This window comes from Callospermophilus lateralis, chromosome 14 (assembly GCF_048772815.1).
Source record: "Callospermophilus lateralis isolate mCalLat2 chromosome 14, mCalLat2.hap1, whole genome shotgun sequence".
NCBI lineage: Eukaryota > Metazoa > Chordata > Mammalia > Rodentia > Sciuridae > Callospermophilus > Callospermophilus lateralis.
In genome coordinates, this window is record NC_135318.1 from 29909554 (window position 1) to 29934202 (window position 24649).

Here is a 24649-nt window from a genome sequence, read left to right on the forward strand (position 1 = left end):
ATGACACTGAATCCCACTATTATGTATAAGTATAATACATCGATAAAAAAGATGGGAAACAGAGCTCTTCATTTGTTTTGGATGCTAGTATCCACAATTATACAATGATCTAAAATGTGATATAATCTAACCTCTATTATTCTAAGTTGTATTGTTATTTTATAAGAATTTATTGACTTGATAAAAATCAACTGTTCTCCCTTAAATTGTCTAGCTAATGCCCTCTTAATATTTGTATTAACTGTCCATCTATTTACTTATTTAACAATTGCTGAAGTCTGGCTGGGCACAATTCAGGAGCCACTTGTCAAAAGAAATGAACTTTATTTTTAAAACACACACACCACACTGCACAGCTCCTCAGGAAAAACCCTCAGAGCCCAACTGCCCAACCACCGCTTCCCACAAGCCTCTCAACCTCCTCCACTCCTCCTGCTCTTGAGGCTGATTGGCTGGGTCACGTGGGCAGAGCCAAAAAAAGTCCCCCAATGAGCAGCTCTGTGGGGAAAGGGTGGGGAAACAGCCCAATGAGCATCACCGCAAAGGAGCCAATCAGTTGGCAGCTAGAAGTTTGCTGGGGAAGCTGTGAGCCAATCATCAGCTGGCAGCTGGAAGTTTCCTGGCAGCTGGAAGTTTGATGGGGCCCCTTCAGCTGTGGCTCTCAACAAACAATTAAGATTTTTTTTAATTATATACATAAAATTCACAGCTTTCACAATAGTAGTTAATTATAACATATTCTTCTTGTATAAATAAATTTGTATTTGCACTTCAACCTAGGGATAGAATTTCAACATACAAAGGCAAAGATTTTTCACTCCAAATCACATCTAGAATGCTTAACTGCATTTGAAAATGACCTACCAAGGTATCCAAACAATGTGCTTTATTTGTGTAACTGATATTGCAGCACTGAATAACTATGATTTGCCTATAAATCACATGAGCCTTACTGGCATCTTGATTCCTGAACCAGGTGCCACAGATGACACTTAAGTAGCTGTTCCGATGTTTAACTTCCCAAAGAGGCAAAGCAGTAGTATTTCCCTCATTTTTAAAAGTTAAAAATATGCAAACAAACAATTTTGTTTAGGCATTATATGAATTTGTGTGTCACAATTACAAAAGCATGTCTGAGAACAGGCATGAACCAAAAGCATGAATCTGGTATTTGGGGGGAAAGGTAGGAACACAGTAAAAGACAGATACGCAGAAAGGCCAATTGTGTCTCTGATGTTTGTTTTATTTATTTATGGTACTGAGGATTGAACCCAGGTGTGCTTCACCACTGAACTACACCCCCAACTTTTTTTGTGTGTGTGTGGTGCTGAGGATTGAACCCAGGGTTTTGTGCATGTGAGGCAAGCACTCTACCAACTGAGTTATATTTCCAGCCCCTTATTTTATTTTATTTATTTATTTATTTTTTTGAGACAGGGACTTACTAAGTTGCCAAGGCTGGCCTCCAACTTTCAATCCTCCTGCCTCAGCCTCTGAAGTAGCTGAGGTTATAGGCATCATCACCATACCTGATCATAGATTATTTTTAATGGGAAACAGGTACAACGTGTCTTTCTGTCACAGCAAAAGAGAAAAATATATAGCTAAATGTAAAGAAAACAGTAGTTTGTGATTGAAACCAAATGAATGACAATCAAAATCTCTAATTCTCAAGGTAAAATCTCCACTTTAAGTAGTATGTTAACTCAATCCCCCAAACCAGCTTGATTTGATGTTCCCTTACTTCTGTTTAGGCACAGTTTTCTTTTTTGGTATTACCTGGCAGGATTTTTCCCCCCTCCACAGCTTCTCAAAACTCTGATGAGGCCTTGGACTGGGAAGCCTTTGGTTCTAGTTGTTTGATGTAATTTGATGCCTCATTTCCTGCTTTATCTTTTATCTAGATACACTCACAGGTACAAAGCAGAACAGGATATGACAGTTAGAGGGAATGTTGCAACAATGAAAACAATCACTCTGGGTCTTAGGCGTATTTGTTGAATTTTATTTCAGCAGATTTTCTCTTGCAATAACACTCAGAATGAGCCTGGGCTGTAGAGATAGAGCAGTCAACTGACACCAGTTGACACTGTCACTTAGCAGCTTGTATGAACCTGCTGAGTTTGTTTTGTTTTACATTAAAGCCTTCCCTCTAATCAGACCTTGGATTTGATTTTGAAGTTTTTGTAACTTTAGACCTACTTCATATCTCTATCAATCTCACCTTATAGGAAGGCTGAAACATAAGACAGCCAAGATTTAGAAAACAGCATGATTCAATCTGTATTTGGGGTAAAAATGGGAGTTCATAACCCACTTGAATCTAATGTATGAAATATGATATGTCAAGAGCTTTGTAATGTTTTGAACAACCAATTAAAAAAAACCAGCATGATTATTGAGGACAAAATGAAGAAAGGAATAAGGTGTCTAGAAGTTCTGCTTCCAGGGAATACAATATGAAATCAGCCCCTTCACAGAAAATTCTACGAGTAGAGATGAATCACCTTTCACGACACATGTAAATCAAGTATCCACTCTGAAGCTCAGTGGTGTCATGTTTTCTATTAGCCTCCCAGCAGAAAGTCAGGCTTTTAAAAATATTGTTCTCCAGCAGAAATAAAATCAATGGTTGTCTAGGCCTGGGGAGGTGGTGTGGGGATGGGAGTGTTTCTTATGGGTTAAGGGGTTACTTTGGGGAAGATAAAAATGTTCTACTCTGTGAATACATTAAAACCTTTGAATTGTACACTTTAAATGGGCAAATTTTATGGTATGTAAATTATATCTCAACAAAGATGTTTTTAAAGTCTATTATGAAGGAGAGATTTAAAAGGAGAAGAGTGCCATAAAGAACAGAGGTCTCTTGGATTTGAGCAGTCTGTTAGCTGAAGCATTTAGGCAGGAAACCACGGACAGACTTTGAGTTTTTTAATCTAGAATATTCTATCATTCTCTCTCCCCACATCCCATCAAAGTCCTTCTTTGCTATTTGCCTAATGATTAATCTAACCCAATACTGCCCTGTGATGGACATTGGAGTTTGGCAACCCAAGCCATTTACATTGCCTTGTTTTCTGTCTCCTCTCTCTCTCCCTGCACCCCCCACTATAGAGCAAAATACTCAATTTCCTTTCTGACTGTAAGAGGTGGCTGTAGGCTTCTGTCCTGGCCCAGGTAGTGAAGCAGAACTCTCCTAGGTATCCCTTTGTGGATGAAGAAGATTAGATACATCCACAGGACCCTTCTGTTCCTTTTTCCCCTGTTGCTTCTCCCCCTTCTTCTTTTTTTGTTTTTTAAGTGGAAATTGATTAAGAGAGAGAGAGAGAGAGAGAGAGAGAGAGAGAGAGAGAGAGAGAGAATTTTTTAATTTTTTTTTTTTTTTTGTTTAGTTTTTGGCGGACACAACATCTTTGTATGTGGTGCTGAGGATTGAACCCGGGCCACACGCACATCAGGCGAGTGCGCTACCGCTTGAGCTACATCTCCAGCCCTCCCCCTTCTTCTTACCTAGAAAACCTATGTAAGGCCTAGAAATGCAACAACCAATTGGTGACATGAGGTGACAAGTATGAGGATAAAAGCCATAAAGTTCAGAAGGGCAAAGCAGAAAGACTGAAAGAGCCCTGGTCCTTATGAGCATTTCTCAATAATTGTATACCAATGCTGGACTTTGGGATTTCCTACTGTGCCAGTGCTGGACTTCTGGATTTCCCATCACATAAAACTTTGTCCCATTATGTAAGAAAATAGAACTCTTTTGTTAACCTCCTGCTACTTGCTGTTGTGAACAGGTATCCCAGTTACTTGCAACCAAAAGCACTCCAACAAGCCAATTATAACACTTTCATATTTTAAAATTATTAAAATATGCCAATGCCCATGGGGATTTATTTTAAGGTTCAGGGACTGCTTCTTGTGCAAGAAGAGACCGCTTATAGCTAATTGGGTTTTTAATTACAGTTTATTGAAGAAAGTTTTTCTTGAATTTTAAATTTACAGTATTTTACATTACTTACAATCTGCACCATACCAGAGATTTGTGCGTAGAGGGGAAAAAAAGAAAAAAATTGTTTCACAGAAAAGCATTTCACAGAGTTAGGACTGAAAGAATGCAAAGAGAAGAAATCCAGGCAGATAAAATAGCACACAGACTCAGAAGCATCAGAGAGCATTTGTGTTGGATGGGTGTGGAAGGCAGGAGAAATGAAGATGACGCTGGAAAGGCAATTGATGCCAAGTTGTTTAAAGTCATATATAACCAGACTCAGCAGGTTCCAGTTTATCCTATACAACACAGGAAGCCCTGAGAGGCTTATAATGAAAAGAGTCACATGATTATATAGGTATTTTAGGAAGAGGCTCTGCAACTGTGAGAAATAGAGATTGAAGGAGCTCATAGGTAGAGTGGCTATTTGAAGACTACTGCAGTGTAATAGAGAAGATAAAGTCTAAACAAAAAGAAGATCCCATTACAGATGCTGTGACTGACCACCAGGACAGGGAATCAGTGGAGGACAAAGAGGCTCAGGGTCCACCGTCAGGGCTGACAGGAAGCCAGATGTTGAAGGGACATAGAAACATGGCCAAGGATGTTAGGGATCATGTGAGAACCGCTGCTGGCTGTGGGTCAGAAAAGCCAGCAGAGCACACAGTGGAGAAGGGAGCAGAGAAGGCAGAGGACCACACTCTTCCTGCTGTGACAAATACTCACAAGCTACCCTCTCCTTCCTTCCTCCATACATCTGCTCACTATGTTAGGAAAAGGATCAGGAAGAGGGAAGGGATTATTTGAAAGTTACAGTACTTTCATTCAAAAGAAACTGAAAACCTTAAAAGAATCATTCCAGTTACCAGATTATCATGATTTAACCCATTATGGACATTTAACTAGCCTCCACTATCTTCAACCCCAACTAACCAAGTGAATAGGGGCTCAAGAGAAAACTGAATTAGTTGAGGACAAAATAATAGGAAAATCCACTTTTTCTGTACTAAAAAATTGTAGCACAAGAAAATTTATATATAACTGATACAGAAGCTTAGAAAAAGCAGCGTTGAAAATACAAACATCAGCTGATTATATCCAGCACTGTCCAGGGGAGGCTCTGAATCCTGTGGGCATTAGCAATCTGGTCATCAGAGAACTCCCACTTGTGAGACACATCCAGTTCCTTGGGCCTGCTTCTTGCCTGCTCTTGGCTCCAACCCATGCTTGTCAAATGTCCCTAGATTGTTAATTCATTTAATTCATGATCATCTGTTTTTCAACATTAGAAAGGGGAGGTAAGATTATTCCAGAACCTGGAAGAGGACAATCCCTTTTAAAGAAATACAAGCAGCCTTCCTTAGCAGCCTGTTCTGCATTGTGGATTCAACCAATTGTGTATCAAAAATATTTGGAAAAAAATTCTGCATTAGAAAGGGGAGGTATTCTGTATCTGTATTGAACATGTATAGACTTTTTTTTCATTTCCATTATTCCCTAAACAATCTAGTATAACAATTGTTTACATAGAATTTATATTGTGTTGGATGTGTTAAGTAATCTAGGAGTGATTAAAAATATAAGGGAACATTGCATAGGTTAAAAGCAAATACTATACCATTTTATATGAGAGACTTGAGTGTGGAGGGGTTTTGACACAGTAAGTCCAGTCCCCCATGGATACTAAAGAAAGGCTAAAGAAAATGTTTTATTTTATTTCTTAGTTTCTTAAGAAAATGACTAATATTAGTCTCCCTAAGCAGGACAAATCCTGGCATAAAGACAAAACTGAGTTTCCTGCTTCAAAGGCAAAAGACCAGGCCATGCATGAACTCAAGGGCACACTATCACCCTGGTGATGGCTTGGCCAGTTTCCTCTGGCAACACCACTACCTTCCTGTGCTGTCCTGTCCAGCAATGTCATGTCACACTGCCAGCTCCACCTGGGATGGACAAAGAACCTATGTGGAAGCGGAACACAGTCCTGCCAAGTGCACGTTTCCCTGAGCTCTGGTACTTGCTCCATGACACACTCCAGGTGTGCTGGTCAAGCTGTTCACTCAGTGACTCATCTCCGAACCACTTTCCATCACCTGTTCAACTTCCCTCTGACGGACTCTCAATGTTCTCACTGCTGATTGTTGTATTCCTCTCCTATTTGTTTCCTCAGTGTTCCCATTGGATCTGATCTTGACTGACTCAAAAAGTCCTGGCTGACATCTTTTTTCAGTCACTCTCCCTCCACCCCAACTCTAAACAAAAGGGCTATTGTCCCACTAGGGAGACCTGCACTAGACTTGTAAGCCGGACTTAGAATCATAGAATGATTTGTGACACACTGCCCATGTGACAGTCAAAAAAACAAAACAACAAAAACTTCTAAATTCTAGCTGCAGTGACACAGGCCTGTAATTTCGGCTACTTAGGAGGCAGAGGCAGGAGGATGGCAAGTTTAAGGCCAGCCTGGACAATTTAGTGAAACCCTATCTCAAAAAATAAAAAAGGCTGGGGAATAGCTCACTGGGAGAGCTACCCCTGGGTTCCATCTTCTTCACAGTAAAAAAGAAAAGAAAAATAGAAAGGATCAGCAAGGTAGACGCAGCATAAGATATAAAGAAGCTTTGGCTGGACTCTACCTCAGGGATCTAAGATCAGCACACTTTGCAATATGGCAAAGGAACATGGGGCAGAATTGGTGATTTCCGGGGGGCAGGGGATGCTCTGAGAAAGAGCTCAGTGAGTGGGGCCTGTGAGCTGACGCTTTCCACTTTTAGCCTCACACAGTTACCTGCCAGCATGGCTATTCTGGTGGCAATGCTGGTGGAAGGATCGACACCACACTGTGGCTGCAGCAACTCAGCTCACAACCAAGTCACAGCAGCTCAATATGTTCCCATTTCATTATGTACTATTTTGAGGTAGGTGTTGAAGCCAGACTGGCCTGACTTTGAGTGCCAGCTGTGTCTCTCAGCTATGAAATGACAAGCATTGTTACCCCCACAGATAAACCACAAGTGTCAGTCAGCTTTTCGTTGCTGTGGCAGATACCTGAGAAAAACAACTCGTTGGAGATTTATTTCATTTCACAGTGTCTGAGGTTTTGGTCCATGGTAGTTGGCTCCATGGCTTTGGGCCTGAGGCCTAGAAGAACATCATGGCAGAAGGAAGTAGCAAATGAAACCTGCTCAGCTCATGGCAGCCCAGCTGAGAGAGACAAAGGGGTTCAGGACAAGATAGATAGTCCCCAACGCTATGTCCCAGTGACCTACTTTCTCCATGCCCCACCTACCTTCCGTTTTCACACACCCCCAGTAGTCCATCAGCTATCAGTGCATAATCAACTGATGAAGTGACAGCCCTCAGGATCCAATCACTTCCCAAGAGCCCACCTCTGAACACTGCTGCACTGGGGACGAGGTAGGCCTTCAACACATGAGCTTTGGGGGACATTCCAGATCCAAACCGTAAGACCACATAAAAATAAGCAACACGCATGTCACCTGACACACAGTAGACACTAGTCCATGTGAATTCTGATTCCTTTTCCTGAGAGTACAACCTGAGGCAGAATCTTCAGGATCCCAAAGAAGATCTGCTTCTCTTAACACTGCTCAGTGATAAAAGTGTCTTTTACATGCCAATAGGATGATTTATAATGAAGGAGGGGAGCAGTATCTTTAGGATGGAGGCTGATCACCAGAAAAAACAACTTTGTGCTCACAGTGTTAAGTATTTTCAGGTAACCTTTGCTGGGAGTATAGTTATAAAACATTTGTTCATATTGTTTTGGTTACCTTTATATTATTATCAGATGACAATAAATGCTGTGGGACTTTTTATTAAAAGATAAAAAAGAAGTATGATCGAAGTGGGGAAACCCAGCAAGGCCTGTCTGTTAGATTCTTAGGCATTTCTTCCATCTGGGCATGGGGTAGAACCCCTTCTGAAATGTCTGATCTACCATCAGATAACTTTGTCAGAGTTTCTTTCTGACCAGTTCCAAGACAGAAAGGTAAGGGAAGATTGGAGTAATATTTTCAGGCTTTATGGATTATTTTGGGGAAAAGAGGTTCTGGTTTCCATGCCTTACCTTGAGGAAAAGAGGAGAGTGGGAGACAGAGCAGAAGTAGGTCAAAGAGAGAGATTTTGCTTTTTTGAGATCTGCTTCTGATATCCAAACGATATTCCATACTTTGGAATATTATTTTCTGAGCCCTAACAAATGACTGGACACACAATTGGTTCGTAGAATTGGTTAGTGTAACGAGAAATGACACACAATTGATGTCAGAAAAGATAAAGCACTCCACAGAGGCCCTGTCACATTTCCTCTCCTCCTGACCTCACCTGGCCTTTGTAAAAGCATGTTTAACTTTATAGAATGTGGTTAAGCCGAGAAATGGTAATTCCGCTGCAATTCTCTGACCTAAATTCAGTACAAGCCTTTTGAAGAGGAGTAGAAATGGGGCTTCCATTTCTGTGTTTAAGCCTACCTCAGGGAGGACCAGATTTGCCCGCCTTCTGACCCAGACTTTGAATTATAATCCATACCATGCTTGGTGAAAGGATCTTGACTGTAGAAGAGGGTGCAGCCCCTTTACTAGTCTAATTTTATACACTGACTGACGGCCTTGACTCTGGCTAGACTTTGCCTGAGCTGCCTGTTGGCCTTTGAGCTTGTCTACCAGACCTCACTTATCTAACTAGATTCTTTATCCTAGTTCCTCTTAGCTGTTTATCAGTAGTCAAGCCTTTCCTAGAGCCCCTCAACATTGCTACAATAAACTCACTCATCCATTTTCACTCAAATGTGCCCGAGAAGCCCAGGCCCTAGGAGCCCAGGAAAACAAGTCAAAAAGGCTCGTTATCCTGACCCTTGTGCTTGGTGTTGCAGCCATGCTGCTGTTCTGGTGTTTATTGTTAAATTCTATCTCCTCACTCTTTACTATCACTCTCCTTTCTTTCCTTCTAAAGAGGACACACAATCTCACCAATCAATGCTACCTGACTTAGTCCATTAATGCTGCTATAACAAAAATACTGGAGACTGCATAACTCCTAAACAACAGAAATTTACTCCTCATACTTTTGGAAATTGGGAAGTCCAAAGATCTAGGTGCCTATAAGTTTTGGGTCTGGTGAGGGCTAGGTCTCTGCTTTACATTACAGAATGTATTCTCAACATTACAGAAGAGATCAAAGGGCAAAATGGCCTAAGATATTCTCTTCGGCTCTCTTGTAAGGCACTTATCCTCAGTTATCTCTCCAAAGATCCCATCTCTTAATACTACCACACATGAATTGTGGAGAGACACATTAAAACCATCTTGGAGCTGGGCGGGGTGGAGCACACCTATAATCCCAGCTGCTCACAAGGCTGAGGCAGGAGAATCACTAGTTCAAAGTCAACTTCAGCAAAAGTAAGACACTAAGCAACTCAGTGAGACTCTGTTTCTAAATGAGATACAAAATAGGGCTGGGGATGTGGCTCAATGGTTGAGTGCACCTGAGTTCAATCCCTGGTAGCCCCCCGGCAAAAAAAAAACAAAAAAACATTCTGGGATCCCTAATGACATAACCGAAGCCATTCAAATAGGTCTCCTTCCTTTTCTGTTTTTATATGTGGTGTATCTTAGTAGGAACTCCCACTGCTTGGATCCCACTTAGAACAAAGTTAACCTGGTTGTATTAGTCAGCTTCTTACCAGTATAATAAATACTTGAGATAATTAACTTATAAAGAGAAAAGTTTTATTTTGGCTCATAGTTTTGGAGATTTCAAAACTATACTGTTGCTTTTGGGTCTGTGGCAGGGAAGTACATCATGGCTGAAGTGCATGGTGGCACAAAACTGCTCACTTTATGACCAGAAAGCAAAACAGAGGAAGAGGAAGGAGCAAGCCCCCCCCCCATATCCCTTCAAGGGTGTACCCTCAGTGACCCGAAGACCTCCCACTAGGCCCCACCTCTTAAAAGTTCCACTGTCTCCCAATAGTACCTCACTGGGGACCAAACCTTTACCACATGAACACTTGGGAGACACGTAAAATCCAGACTATAGAAGTGGATTGAATGATTGTCTCACCTCCCTGCAGGGAGAGAGATGTGGTTAACTTGGTAGAAGATGGCACAAATCAAGGGATATACCTGAGGCTCAATGTGCTTAGAAGTTCAAGTGGGATTAGCCAGTCAAGTGCTTCTACTTTGAGCAGAGTTTGTTTCACAGGGAAAAGTTTCCCTGGGAGTAGAAAGCTATACTACAGAACTCCCATGCACTAGTGGAAAGCACCTGCCAGCTGCAAGTTCATCCCTGAAGACCTGAGCTACATAATACTTGGGTGGTATCCCAGGTTGCTCCCAGTCACTCTGGATAAGGAAATTCCTTACTGTACCTATGCTGGGTGAGAGATGACTCCTTGGAAGCCCTTCCTCCATTTCAGGCTCAATCTCTCCTTCCAAGACACAGACAGCCAAATTCTGGGCGGACCACCTTGGGTTTTCCATGTCCTTCATGGTATCCAATTCTGTGGAGGTTGGGGACAAATCTCATGTGGCTTGGATTTTTCTGTTGACAGGCTCATCACTAAAGTGGTTCCCACACTGTACTACCACCTTCTAGGCATAATGACTCTATCTAGGTTCTTTCAGGCTTTCCCTCTTTGATTCTCCAAGTCTCTAGCCCAACATGCAGAAGTGAATCATCATCTGTCCCAGGTTCTCATTATGTATGAAGGAGAGAAGGAATGTCAATTCTCCAAGTTTCCAAGAAAACATGTATTTAAATACTCTCAATTTTTGATAGAGTGTAGCAGAGTACTGCTTATTCTCCTTCATACTATATTAATAGAATGCCTAAAATAAATATTATACATTTTCAACCTTACTCTGCAGTTTAAAATGATCATTTTAACAAGTTCTGGCCAACAAGTATGAGGGGGAATGATGTATGGAACTCTCAGGATATATCCTTAAGGAGGGGTCGTGCCCTTTCTCCAACATTCCTTCTCCCTGTGTCCTCTCTTTCCATTCTGCTGCTCTGACTGTAGACATGGAGTTACACTTTGTCAACCAAATGTACTTCAGATTATATTCTATGGATGGTTATACAACAAGTTAGAAGGAACTTAAATGACATCCCAGATGACATTAAGCAGAGCTGCCATACCAGTCTTGGACCACCTGCAGAGAGAGCTGATCTGCCAGGGTCCTGGATATCCCTGAACAACTTTTTGGATATACCAAAAAAATGAAAAATTTTGACCACTCTTTAGTCAGCCATTTATCAGGGTTATGTTTGCAATGAGCAGCCATGAGGTATGAGGTAACATCTTTTACTAGACAAAGAACTGGCTTTCTTACCACTCACCATAAAAATGGTAGATTACAACTGTAATGCTAACCTATTATGTGTTCCACCTTAGCCCTTCCACATGGATCTTGGGGGACAAGGGGAGATAGTACTAATATGATGAGTATATTTCTCACTATGCATTGAGTTATTGTATGAGTGTGATTCGGTCTGTAATTTGACTTGTTTGGTTGGGTCTTCTTGTTATTATAGGTTGTGCTTGACTTAAGCCTGTTGAAAAGTCTTTTTTCTTTTTTTTTTCCCTTTGCTATTATAATTCTTGTTTAGTGATGAAGAATTGAGACTTTGCAGCAAGAATGCTAAATACTCCTTCAAGCTACACAGGCAGAAAAGGATGTGAGACAATTATGTTTTATTAGCATCTGATTACAGGAACCTCATCCCAGTTCCCCTGATTTCCTGATCACAGATGATTTCTACACTCACCACAGTGTAGCTGGACACTGTCTGAAGTACCCAGGAACCAGGTCAAATGCAGGGCGAAGCACAAGGGATAGGTATGCAGAGGGATTGAACCTAGATTGATACTCTAGGCTCCTAGTATTCCCCTCCTTTCCAGGGCCAACACTCTTCTGAAGTTGCTACATTTAGCAAAGAAATACAGACATGCCTGTATTTCATCTCACAGTCCTTTAGGATTTAGTCCTCTGCCATCAGATCCTAATTTGGGAGAAAATATCTGAGTTAGTTATCAGACCTTAAAGCAATATTGCAAGTCTGGACCCAGATAATCTGCATTAGCATAACCGGAGGGTTGGGAAAAAATGAGAATTCCTGAATCTTGTCCTAGGTTCCCAGAATCAGAAATTGCAGGAGTGGGGCTAGGAATCTGCCTTTAATTATGAGGCCCACTAAAGCAAGAAAAGAATTCACTGACCTCAGTGTCTTTCCTCTCCCATCTGAATATACTAGACAACAAAGGTACAGTACTTGACCTTTATAGGGACTACAATAATTACATGTTCCCTTAATCCTTTCCTAAAGGAACTTTGGACTTCAGAAACAAAATGGGTATCTACCCATGGCTCCTCCTTGAAGAAAAGAAAGTCTGAAGCTATCTCTGATCACCTCCAAAGGAGGGCCAGCCCCTCTACCACTCCATGTCTAGGTTGCCAGCAGTCTGAGGAGGTTCCTCAGCAGTGACTCCATCAGGACCATGTCTAGGGCTTCATCCTGTGCTACAAAAAGGGCAGATCTTCAATCAGTGTGCTAAGAAGCCTGCAATGATCTATCCCCTCTCTAAATTACCTCTGTACTCTTTGTTCTGCATCAGAGTGTTAACCAGAATTTTCCCCCAAGATCTGCCTCTTTGTCCCTAAGTCTGCTCTCTACATTTTCCAGTACTTTGTCTGACAATCAGCCATCAACAATGATGACCAGATCATTGCTCGCTGAAAAAGTGTGCAGGAGAAGGGGATGGGACACAGCGAACTCAAGATTTGGGTTTGAAAGACTACAGGCTCCAAAATGCAATTTCACCTCCCAAAGATTACCATTCCCAACATACAGTGCAGCCAGGGTCAGTAAACTCTTGGCTTGCCTTTCTGTCACCTCAGGCAAAGGAAGGATATGGAAAAGCCCCAGAGGATATTCTTGGCAGGAGGTGTCACTCACTAAATCCAGGCAAGGAAGGGGAGGAGCTTGAGCGGAGCCCCGCCCCCTCCTGCAGTAACCTCCTAAATTTGGCTGCTGGAGTTCTAAGAGCACAGAGTAGCTGCTCGCCCCGAACTTTCACCATGGTTTCGGTGACCACAACAGTGTTTGGAGAGCTGCCCTCCGGAGGAGGGACCGTGGAGAAGTTCCAGCTACAATCAGACCTGTTGAAAGTGGACATCATTTCCTGGGGCTGCACCATCACCGCTCTGGAGGTCAAAGACAGGCAGGGGAAAGCCTCCGACGTGGTTCTTGGCTTTGCCGAGTTGGAAGGTGGGTTCCACCAATCCCGGGCCGAGGGGATGATCAGGACCACCCTTCACGCACCCCGAACGTTCGGCCGCCCGTGAGCGAGGGACTGAGGTCAAAGTCCCTGAGTGATCTTGGGAGATCTAACTGGGGAGTGCGCGGGTTGGCTAACAGGGCAGTGTGGCGATCCGGAGCTTGGGGGGGGGGGGATGAAAACCCAGAATGATTCCAAGTCGAGTAGCTAAAGGACTTGGTTTCTTGGCTGCTGGTTATCCATTCAGGCTTTGCCTCAGTTAACGCAAAAAGTAAGACCAAACTCCAGCAATCCTGAAGCAAACTGAACTGCTGGCAACAGCGGGGCGTGGCTCCATCTTCTTCTGGTTCTGCTCTTTTCAGAAGGAGGAAAATCAAAGACTTGCGTCTACTACTTACTCTTCATCAGATTCTCTTTGAAGACTGATTGCCCCAGAAATGCTCCATAACTTAAGCTGAGTGTAGGCTCAGCAGAGAGCTTGGCTGTTTTGGTTATGATGCCCAGCCCAGCCCACCCTGCTTGCCGCTCAATAAGCATGTACTGACGGAAAGGGAGAAGACCACCTCTAACTAGATGGACTTCCTCCCTATGGGGTCTATGGGCAATTAGGATCATGTGTTAATTCATGCATTTTAAAACTCTGGTAACACATTCGACAACACAGACAAGCCCCCACGCCCACCCCCTTCACAGAGCTTGCCATTTAGCTAAGGAGATGGTTTTTAACCCAAATAACTCCATAAATGTATAATTACAACTGCAGTTGGATTGTAGCCAGAGAATGGGTACATGGTTCTATCTCTTGGCACTGCGGTGTAACTAAACAGAAAATGGGGTCTGAAATAAAATTGGCCAACGGAAACTGAGAATTAATAAGCTCTGCTGGCTGTTGGGTGTGGACAAATTCTGCATGAGAAGAGGTGAGGTTTCCCTTTTGGTGTGTCTCTCTATCCGTTAGGTTATTTAGATGTTTAACTTGGCTCATGGTTTGGGATCAACAGAAAAACTCTTGAGAGTTTTGTTTTCCACTTAGCATAAAACTTTACTCTCAGTTTCCTTAACAAAATTTATTGTAAGAATATTGCTGAAGGTCCTGTTGATCACCTCTGCTTGTCTTCACCAGCCCTGGAGCCCCACAGTTTTCTTTATGTGATCTTTTAGGTATGACCTAGAAAAAACCAGTAATGCCTTTTGTGAGTTTTGCATACCATTTCTTATCTTTAAAAATCTTTTTTTACTTGTGTCCCACCTACAGTTCTTACAGCTTCTTTCAAGCCTGTTATGAGAATATTTGCTGGTAAGCCACATGGATAAACAACTTACCCATAAAATCCGTGAGATTCCTTTCTTTCATTTCCCCCCAGTTACTACCAAACAGCCATCTATTGTTGCCATGAGTCATTATGGCACTTGCCCACCACATGTGAGACCCTGGGTTAGATCCCCAGAACCTCAAATAAACAAACAAAAATGCTTCTTTAGCAGCAACTTAAGTGAGGAGGCTGGTACAGGAGGCTGACTGCAGAAAGGTAGGGGATGTGAGAAAGATCAGCATCACTTCCCTTCCACACATCTTCAGAATTAGAAGGCAAGAGGACAGGCAAGTGACCAAAGAGGATTCTCTAAAATCACTTTGCTGAGTCACTTGTCTCTGCTATAGGCTGCAGATAAAACCACAAAAGATTGCGTCTGTTTTTTGTTTGTTTGTTTCAGTACTAGGCCTCACACATTCTAGGCAAGAGCTATACCACTGAGCTATATCTCTGACCCTTTTTATTTTAATTTTGAGATAGGATCTCCTTAAATTGTCCAAGTCAGCTTCAAACTCCAAATCTTCATGTCTCAGCCTCCCAGGTAGCTGGGATCACAGTTTGCCCACCACATGCAACTCAAAGAGTTTACTTGACTCATGCAAAATTATTCAGGGGAGTCAAAGGAGAATTGGATATTTAACCTGGAATTCCTGATCCATGGAAAAAAATTGGGGATAAAAAGATGTGGGCACCATCCCTTATCACCATTCAGAAAGGTACTGTCCACCCCCTGCAGACATATGCACACCTCTCTTATTTCCTGCAATTTTTAGTTCTAAGAGTCACATGAATATAAAAGCAGAAAGATCTTTGGAATTCATATGGAATGTGAACTGTGATGACAAGCTTCCGGATGACATGACACCCAGGAAGCACCAGTTTCTTGATAGGTGTGGAAGTGCAAAGACATTCACATAATCCTGTGTGAGACTGTAAACCTTGTGGGAGTCTCGGTGAAAGAATCCTTCCCAAATGTTCTCAAATGTTCTTGAAAGGAAGAAAACACGTTAGCTCCCCTAGATTATAGTGATCTAGCTGGTATTTTATTGCCCTCCCTGGTACCAACATATGTTGAGAATGTTCAGTGGCGTTTTCTCAGCAGAAGGCACCACAGCTTCACAGAATGCCAATTTAAATCAAAGCATTTCAAATATTCTTCTTGGTGCTGGTCCAAGATGGACATTTTCACTCCTGTGCTATAATTCAGATAATTTATTATAAAAGGAAAGAAAACTATTTTCAAAAGACAATATAAAGGGAAAACACCCTCAGTATATTAAATTATACTTTCTGATATGTTGAGCCATCTTCAAGGTTACCATAAGTGGACGCTAGTTTCCTTTTATAAGGCCTTGTCTTTTAGTATTGCCAAAGATAAGACTTCACATACATCATAATAGGAAGCATATTGCCTCAATCAGAAAGTAAGAAATGGCTCTCTGCTACTACTTTGGTTAATTCTAATTTATTAAAACCCATATTAGGAAACTACTAACCTCAGCATAGTGATGCATTCTTGTAATCCCAGCTACACGGGAGGCTAAGGCAAGAGGATCTCAAGTTCATGGACAGCCTAGGGAATTTAGTGAGACCCTGTCTCAAAGTAAAAATTAAAAAGGGATTTCAATTTAGTTTAGTGGTAGAGCATCCTTAAAAGAAAACTAGCCACAGTGGTTGTCCTTAAGAAAGGATCCTGGATAGTTAAGGTTCAGTTTTTTCCTCATCTGACCAAAGACAGTCATTCAAGTAATAAATGTTGTTTGAGGTTTTAAAAAATTAATTAAATACATATGCATATATGCATATATATTTAATATATGTATATATAATAATTAAATTATATACTATGCAATATTATGTTATTATACATATTATTATACTAATATTTATAATATTATAAATAAATAATATTTATAGTAATGATGTTATAATATGTAATATATTCTATATTACTTGTTATGATATATGCATGTATGCATATATAATTAAATGCATGTATATATTTATATGTTATATATATGTGTATATAGATATGGATATAGATGTACTTTTTTTTGAGATAGGTTTTACTATGTTGGCCAGACTGGCCTTGAATTTGCAATACTCCTGACTCAGCCTTCTGAGCAGATGGGATTATAGGTTTTGCACCACCATGCTGGGCTGTTTTGAGGGAGAGTAGTGAATAATTTATTTCAGACTTTAGAGCACTCTGGTGAAGGTTTGGGCTTTTTGAGGTGGGTGTCATAGTTGGGGATCTTGGGAGGTTAGAGGAGTGGAAAGGGCGATATACCATGGTTAAGCATTTATTGATTTATTCTGGCCAGTGCCTTGCCCAGGAAAAGGAGCAGACTTTCCCAGTCCTCTTTCTCCCACGTCAGCAGCTGATTTGATTAAATCAGTATTCGTGGCTTGACCTAGGAACTTTGAACTTTTCACATAAAACAGAATTTTCTGCAATGCAAAATAACTTTTTAGTCATTCCTTATTCAGAATTTGGGGATTTTCATTTTTCCATAAGACTGATTTGATACAAATGCTTAATTACATTTGAAAATAGTATGAAATCTATTTGTTCTGTTAAGGTTTTTTCAGAGACAGCTTGGATAAGTGGTTTCTCCGTCCTCATGGATCAATCCTTTTTTTTTTTTTTTTTAGTATTTATTTTTTAGTTGTAGTTGGACACAATACCTTTACTTTATTTTTATGTGGTGCTGAGGATAGAACCCAGGGCCCCCTATCTGCATAGATGAGCACCCTACTGCTGAGCCACAACCTTAGTGCCCTAATGGATTAATTCTTAAAAACTATTAATCTAAACCAAGGAACTGGCAGGTACTTTTCATCTCCACGGGCTGAGGGACTGTTGCCAGGAGTCGTGGCTTCTGAGGGAATTCTTGCCAGCCAGTGTGGCAGGAGCTTTACTGTCAGATTGTCTCCAAAGCCTAGTATACCTCTGGTGGAGGATGGGGCCCTGGGTACACTTGCGGAAAAAAATGATATCAGACTAAAAATGGCCACAGTCAGTTGTGGTATGTTTGTTTGTTTGTTTAGACAATCTGCTTTTCTTTACATTTTTAAACTTTACTGGGTTCAGACATCCCAAATTAATGTCTGCAGAAGCAACCTCAAAGCAGTTTCCTCTGGCCTTCTCTTGCCCTCCTGTCAGTCACTCCTCATTCTCCCCTGAGGCAAGCAATAGAAGGTAGGATTGCTCTTCCCCAAGGCAGGTCATAAAAACTAGAACCCCCTTTTCCCCAAAGTCAAGATAAAAGCTAGAAATATTACTCTAACCCTCCCCTGCGCGCGCACACACACACACACACACACACACACACACACACTTTCTCTCTAAGAGTCAGCCATAAAAAAAAATTCTCTGACCTCTTGTTCAATTGTAGGTCCTAGGACCCCTGTTCTAGAAAGGGTCTTGGTTCATAGTTGGGGAAGGATTGCTTTCCAGACAGGCCAAGAAGAATCTGAGCAGACAGACCTTGCAGGGTCTGCCACGATTATACCCTTTTTGTTCAGTTCTATTTCTAAATGGCTGTCCGTGCTTCATCTCTCCTAAGAATAAAAATGGTTAGTTCACCCTGGATCTCTGAGTCTTCAATCTGAAGGTTCCTGTGTCATGTGAAACTATAATCAAATATGCTTTTCTCTTGTCAACCTGTCTTTTGTTATAGAGGGGTCAGCCATGACCCCTGATGGTGGGCAGGAGAGGGATTATCCCCTTTTCTGTCTAAAGAGAAGATGAAACAAAACCAAGAAGAGGTTGTTTGCCTTTTGGGACTCCTTTTGTTTAACCACTGTTAAGGGGTTTGAAAGCTACAGCTTCAGAAAGTGGAAGCAGGGAGAAGGTGGGAACTGACTGAGCAATGAACCTCACCAGTGCCTAGAGATGGTGGTTAGATGGGCCAACCAGGATGCCTGGTGCTTGCTAAATACAGTTGGCCCTCTATATCTATGGATTTGCATCAGTGAATTCAACCAACCACTGATCAAAAATATTTGAGGGAAAACTGCAATAGTACTAAATGTGTTTAGACTTTTTTTCTTGTCATTCCCTAAATAATAGTAAAGTACAAAAACTATTTATATGGCATTTGCATTGTATTAGGGATTATATATAACCTAGAGATGATTTAAAGTATGTGGAGGGAGCTGGGTGCAGTAGCACACACCTGTAATCCAAGATATTCAGGAGGCTGAGGCAGGAGAATTGCAAGTTCTAGGCCAGCCTCTGCAAATTAGTGACACCTTGTCTCAAAATAAAAATAAAAAGGGTTGAGGATATAACTCAATCCCCAGTACTGAGGAAAGAAGAAAGAAAGAGGATGTGCATAGGTTTTATGCAAATGCTACCCCATCTTATATGAGGAATTGAGCATTTATATACTTTGGTACTTTGTTGGGGGGAAGGGACCACTGGTAGGCAAAGCTTAAGAGTATGTATTAGGAGCCAGACTACTTAGATTCAAGTCTTGATTCCTCTGCTAACTAGTGTTTTAGAGCAAGTTACTAAACTTTTCTGTCCTCAGTTTCCACATCAGTAAACTGGGGCAATAATAGTATCTACTTAAGAGGAATGTTCTGAGGATGAAATGAATTAAATGTAGAGCCCTGAGAAAGTGTCTAGGACTTAGAAAGGACTAAGTGTCCGCTGTTATAATAGTTCATTTACAAGATTCTGAGGCACCATGGATTAATGAGGAAGGAACCAGGACCTGGAAGAGAATAATTAACTTGTGCCCAACCAGTTGTGTAATGGGAACAGTGACCAGCCACTGGCTGATTCAGGGTCTGTATCTTGAGAGCCCCTCCAGCTGTGGAAAAATAGGTCATATGTGTGAATTCCATTCTTTGCTAATCCTAACTAGACATGGAGGATACAGAGTACCCCAGGGAAGGAGAATGGAATCCAGAGTGCATTTGAGTGACAAAAAGGAATTTTGGCGAAAATGCAAAAACAAACTATCTCCAAATCTTAATCTGTTCCATGGAAAACCACAGAAGAACTTTAAAAAACTGTAAGAATAGTAAACTTTAAGAAGAGAAAAACTTTAAGAAGAGTACTTTAAGTACTTTTACTGGAATATGCCCTTGTTTAGAGTTTTAACTACAACAATGGTGCTTTGCTTTTTATAACCCCTACCACCAAAAAAAGAAAAAAGAAAAGCCCAGCAACATTTGATTCTCATCAATTTGCCCTGTAGCAATCAAAAGGAATATGGTAGATAGGTAGTAACAGGGAGAAACCTTAAGATATTTGATAAATGAAAAGTTACAGAACAATGTGTATAACTCAATTATATCTGTATAGAATATACATGTGTTTGTCTTCTTGCATGTATGCTTATATGTAGTTAATTCAATTTTTGAAAAAACTGTACATTCCCAACTGTTAACAATGATTGACATTAAGAAGGAAGAGAAATGAAGAAAGGCTTTTAAGATGTTTTACACTATTAAGTTTGCCAGATTTAGCAAATGAAAATATAAGAAGTCTGATTTAAATTTCAGGTAAACAACTTATACTGTCTCCTCCATACTAATACTATGAACATACTTAAATACTGTTAAATGATTATTCATTTTTTATTTGAAATTCAAATTTAACTAGGCATCCTGTATTTCCTCTGGCAATCCTACTCTATGTCCTTGGGTATTATTTAACTCTCATTAAAGATATTTACATGTACTAATTATATGATTTTACAAAAACATGAAAAGAGAAAGAAGAATTAGATAGTTTTCTCTCAAGACTACACAAAAGTCTAATTTTTAGTTAAGAAAGTTGATTGACTCAGAAAAATAGCAGATTATGAAGCAACATTCCCACTAAGATCCCAGTTTATAAAAAGAAGCAAATGCATATGTACACTACACTGAAAGACAGAAGGATATATATAAGAATATTAATAGTGGTTCTCTCTCGAGTGATAAGATTAAGGAGGATTTAAATTTCTTCTTTGTGTGTTATAAAATTCTTTAAAACTTTTTGTAATGAATATGTATTACTTCTGGAACAGGAAAATGTCAGGTGTGAAAAAAAATACCATTTTTCTGTGCTTTCATGAACACTTTGATATGGCCAACTTGTAGGTAGTTGCGGCTTCCTCAAGAAGAAAGTGACAGGCAGCAGTGTAAGACACCTCTTCTGTTTGAAGTTTTAAAAAACACTGTCATCCTTGTCTTTTCAGGGTACCTCCCAAACCTGCCCTACTTTGGAGCAGTGATTGGAAGGGTGGCTAACCAAATTGGCAAAGGAACATTCAAGTTGGATGGGAAGGAGTATCACCTGGCCATTAACTATGGGCCCAACAGTATCCATGGAGGACTCAAAGGGTTTGACAAGGTGAGTCCAGGGCATGTGGCAGAGTCCTTTCTGGGTCCACTTCCCAGAGTACCCACAAGCATGTCTTCTGTTGCCAAGCAGAATCCTAGGCCCTGGGATATGTGCATGGTAAAGCAATCCAGGAAAAAGGCTGTTCCCAGGGTTTGGGGGAGCAGATGCAAATGGCCATATCCAGGATCTGTCCTTCTCTAGTTCATCTGACTGTCACAAGCAGGGATCCTTGAGTGAAAGGACCATGACCCCTGACTTAGGAAAGATGTGGAACAACTTTCTCATGTTGTTGGGATCAGGGAATCAGGTTGAAGAAATGTGGGTTAATGATAAATACCCACCCCCTACTGCATAGGCCTTCACATATGTTGTCTCCAACCTTTCCAAGAGACCTGTATCATCACTCAAATGAGAAATCTGAGATTGTGAAAGGCACACGATTCCTAAAGGGGACAGCCAGGTCTGCCTGGCTCCAAGCCCTCATTGCTATACTAGAGCTGCTGGTGTCCTTCATGGCCACTGTGGGGACCCCCAATCCAATACACCTCCCTGTTCCTCTTGTTTGCACCCTTCCTGTGCAGTGTGGCACCACACCCGGAAATGCCCTTCCACTGAAGTGCTTTGTGCCTTGAAATTACCTTAGGCTCCTCCAGATCCCCCTTTCTAAATAACAACTCCATTCCCTAAATAAAAACTCCAATCCTTGGAAAGCAAAGGGATCAAGCTACTCCCTGAGATCAGGGTTCCTGGCCTCCTGCTTCAGAGTCCTGCCAGTCTCATTTTAGTCTCTGAGGGAAAAAATTTCAGAGAGCTCTCCTTTAAATTATACCACCCAGGTTGTTTGCTAGAGTGGAGACAGAGAAGATAGGAAGTAAGATGTGTGGTAACTAAAGGCCATAATTTCCTTTTTTCTGCCTCTGGCCTCCACTTCTCCTGCTGAAGGAAGTTGGTTGCTCTAGGTTTTCCCCTCTCCCTCCAGCTTCCTCTCTGTAGCCAAGAACCAGACTATCCCATTGGCTTCCCTTTCTTCAGTGATGGACTCCTCACCCTAGGGAGAGCAAAAGGCTTTCCCTAGTAGCATCTGCTGTGCCCAAGAGCAGAGGGCAGAGGTCCTCTAGAACATGCCAGGTCCACGAGTAAACCCCATCTAGAAGAAGCTGGGCCGAGTTCCTACAGGAATCTTTAGAGGACCCTCAGAACAGCACCTTGCTCTTCTCCTTCTGTTCCACTGTGGTATTTTCTGCAGTGTTGCTTCATATGTATTCCCTTTATTAACACAGGAGAAGAGTAAGAATGCATATCTGTCTTACTTTGCTATGACTAAATACATAGACTGGGTCATGTATAAAGACAAAGGGCTTTTTCCCCTCACAGTTCTGGAAACTGGGGAGTCCAAGAGTATGGTGCCAGCTTCTAGTGAGGGCCTTCTTGCTGCGTCTTAACATGGAAGAGGGCATCTCATGGCAAGAATGAGCAACTGTACCAGTTTGGGTCTTTCTTCCTTTTGCAGCAAAACCATTGATGCCATCGGAGGTTACCTCTCTCATGACCTCCTCTAATCCTAACTACCTGCCAAAGGCTGCATCTCCAAATATCATTAGCATGAGTTTGGGAATTACATTTTAAACACATGAACTTTTGGAAGACACATTCAAACCATAGCCCAAACCCGTGCAGTGGGCCCCTTTTGTGAACCACGGAGCATAACAGACTGGGGATTCCTGAGGTTCACAGTATAATGAGGCAGATGGACCCTTACATAACTATTAACAGCTGAGCTTCCACAGGCACCATAACATAGATGCTAACGGTATACTAGAAGAGCTGAACATGAACAAATGAACAGTTATGGAGGTGGGACTTGAACAGCTTTTGAAGAACAGGTAACATTTCATTCAATCTGGGGTATTAGACAGAATGGCTATACTGGGGCCCCCGAGATGGGTGGAGAAAAGCTGAGAATACTTATGGAGCCACTGAAAGTTTCTCAGCAGTAAGTTTTTAGATAGGTATCGTTAGCAGTATCAGATGGACTTTATTTTAAGTGTATTGGATTTCAACAATTACTAAATGAATAGTTTAGGTTGGGGGGTATTTTTCTGTGCAGATCAGCACAATTCTTTAAAAGATGAAAATTAAATAACCTGACAGGATTTGAAATAGTATAAGAAAGTCTGCAGATTTAGAGTTTCTGGAGAGTTAGAAACTATAATGTCAGAGAAATTCTTCCATGAATGGGAATTACACGTAACTGAAAATATTTGTTTACACCAAAATCTTTCCATTCTTTCCTTTCCCTAAAGAAGAAAATCTGGGTAGAAAGGTAAGAACACTTTATTTCAGATATTTAATTCCTACAATTTTCCATTTGGGGAATTCTTTTTTTCTTTTTTAATTACACATATAACAGTCTTCCTATTTTAAGTGTCTTGAAAGTTCAATATTTCTGAGAGATAATTAGGATGTAAATTAAATTTTTTACTGAGCTCAGTGAATTTGGGTCAACGCCAGCTGCTCTCATGGTAGTTGAAGGTAGAGACCTCCATCCCTGCTGGGCTCCCCTTCCTGGCAGACAGAACACCTGTGAGAGCCAGACCCAGGCTGGAGTGAATGGGCAGAGCCTGGGCTGCAGGGCCATTCCTCCGACTCAGAAGGTCATTGTCTTTTAACTGTGTTTGGAGTGAGAGTTTGACTCTTCTGTTGAAAATGGAGATTTGAATAAAGCTGTTCACTGAAACTAAGATGTGAAATCATGTAGATAGCCAGACCTGAGTTGGAACCCTAGCTCTGTCACTAATTACATGTATGATTTTAAACAATATTTTTTCTTTTTAAACTATGCTGTATTAAAGGGTTCTATTCTAGACCTCCGGAATGTATGGGGAGAAACAGGCAGGTTAACTCCATTGAACTGAATTTGTTCATCTGTAAAGTGGGGATAATATTAGTTGGAACTATAAGAGATTGCCAGTGTTCAACAGTTTTGACCTACAGGGACGGTCATTTCGTTTAGTTCAACCAAAAAGTTCCTTGTAAGGTGATTTATGTAAGGCATCAGTGACTGGTGAATACTCCACAGATTGGAGGTCTCATGTGTGCAATAAGCTCTTTACTAGTGATCCCAGAGCTCCCTAAAGGACCAGGACTCTGGTCAACTCATGCTGCTATTGTAACATAAGGGAACAGGCTGGGGCTGGGTCAAATCCACTATCACTTACCAGCTGCATGACCTGGGGCCAGCAGTTTACCCTTCCTGAGCCTCAGTGTGTGGTCACTCAATGAGAATGATGGCACTACTTGAAGTAGACAGATGAGATAATGTCTGTAAAGTTTCTGGCTAGGTGCCTTTCTTCATAACGAACACTTGATAAATGCTGGTTTTCCCTTCCCTGAAAGTGTGATCTTGGGGCCTTTCAGGCAAAGTGAAGAGGAACCTCTATGTTAATTCAAGATTCTTTTTTTTCTCTTCATATTTTTCTTGCCATTCTTAGAATTTTCTAGAACACAGAGAAAAGCTTCAAGGTAATTTTTCTAGCTCTTTAATTTTATGGAAGTGATAGATGCCTAAATTTACACAGTGAACTAGGAACAGATCTGGCTCCAAAACCATGACTCCTGACTTGTGGGCTGGAACTGATCCTAATGGAACAAGTGGCCAATTTGTTATAAACTCTGTCCAGGGAATAAGAGAAACTTGG

At 41.2% G+C, this 24649-nt stretch overlaps 1 protein-coding gene across 1 annotated transcript in view; it reads left to right on the top strand.

Moving 5' to 3' along the window:
• The first annotated feature begins 13051 nt into the window (after window positions 1–13051).
• LOC143380151 (galactose mutarotase-like) overlaps window positions 13052–24649 on the top strand; it is a 51476-nt gene continuing 39878 nt past the window's right edge. Inside the window, exons 1-2 of the mRNA XM_076832918.1 lie at window positions 13052–13282; window positions 20806–20960. Of these exons, the coding sequence (XP_076689033.1) occupies window positions 13093–13282; window positions 20806–20960 (345 nt within the window). The 5' untranslated portion in view covers window positions 13052–13092. The remainder of the gene's footprint in view (window positions 13283–20805; window positions 20961–24649) is intronic.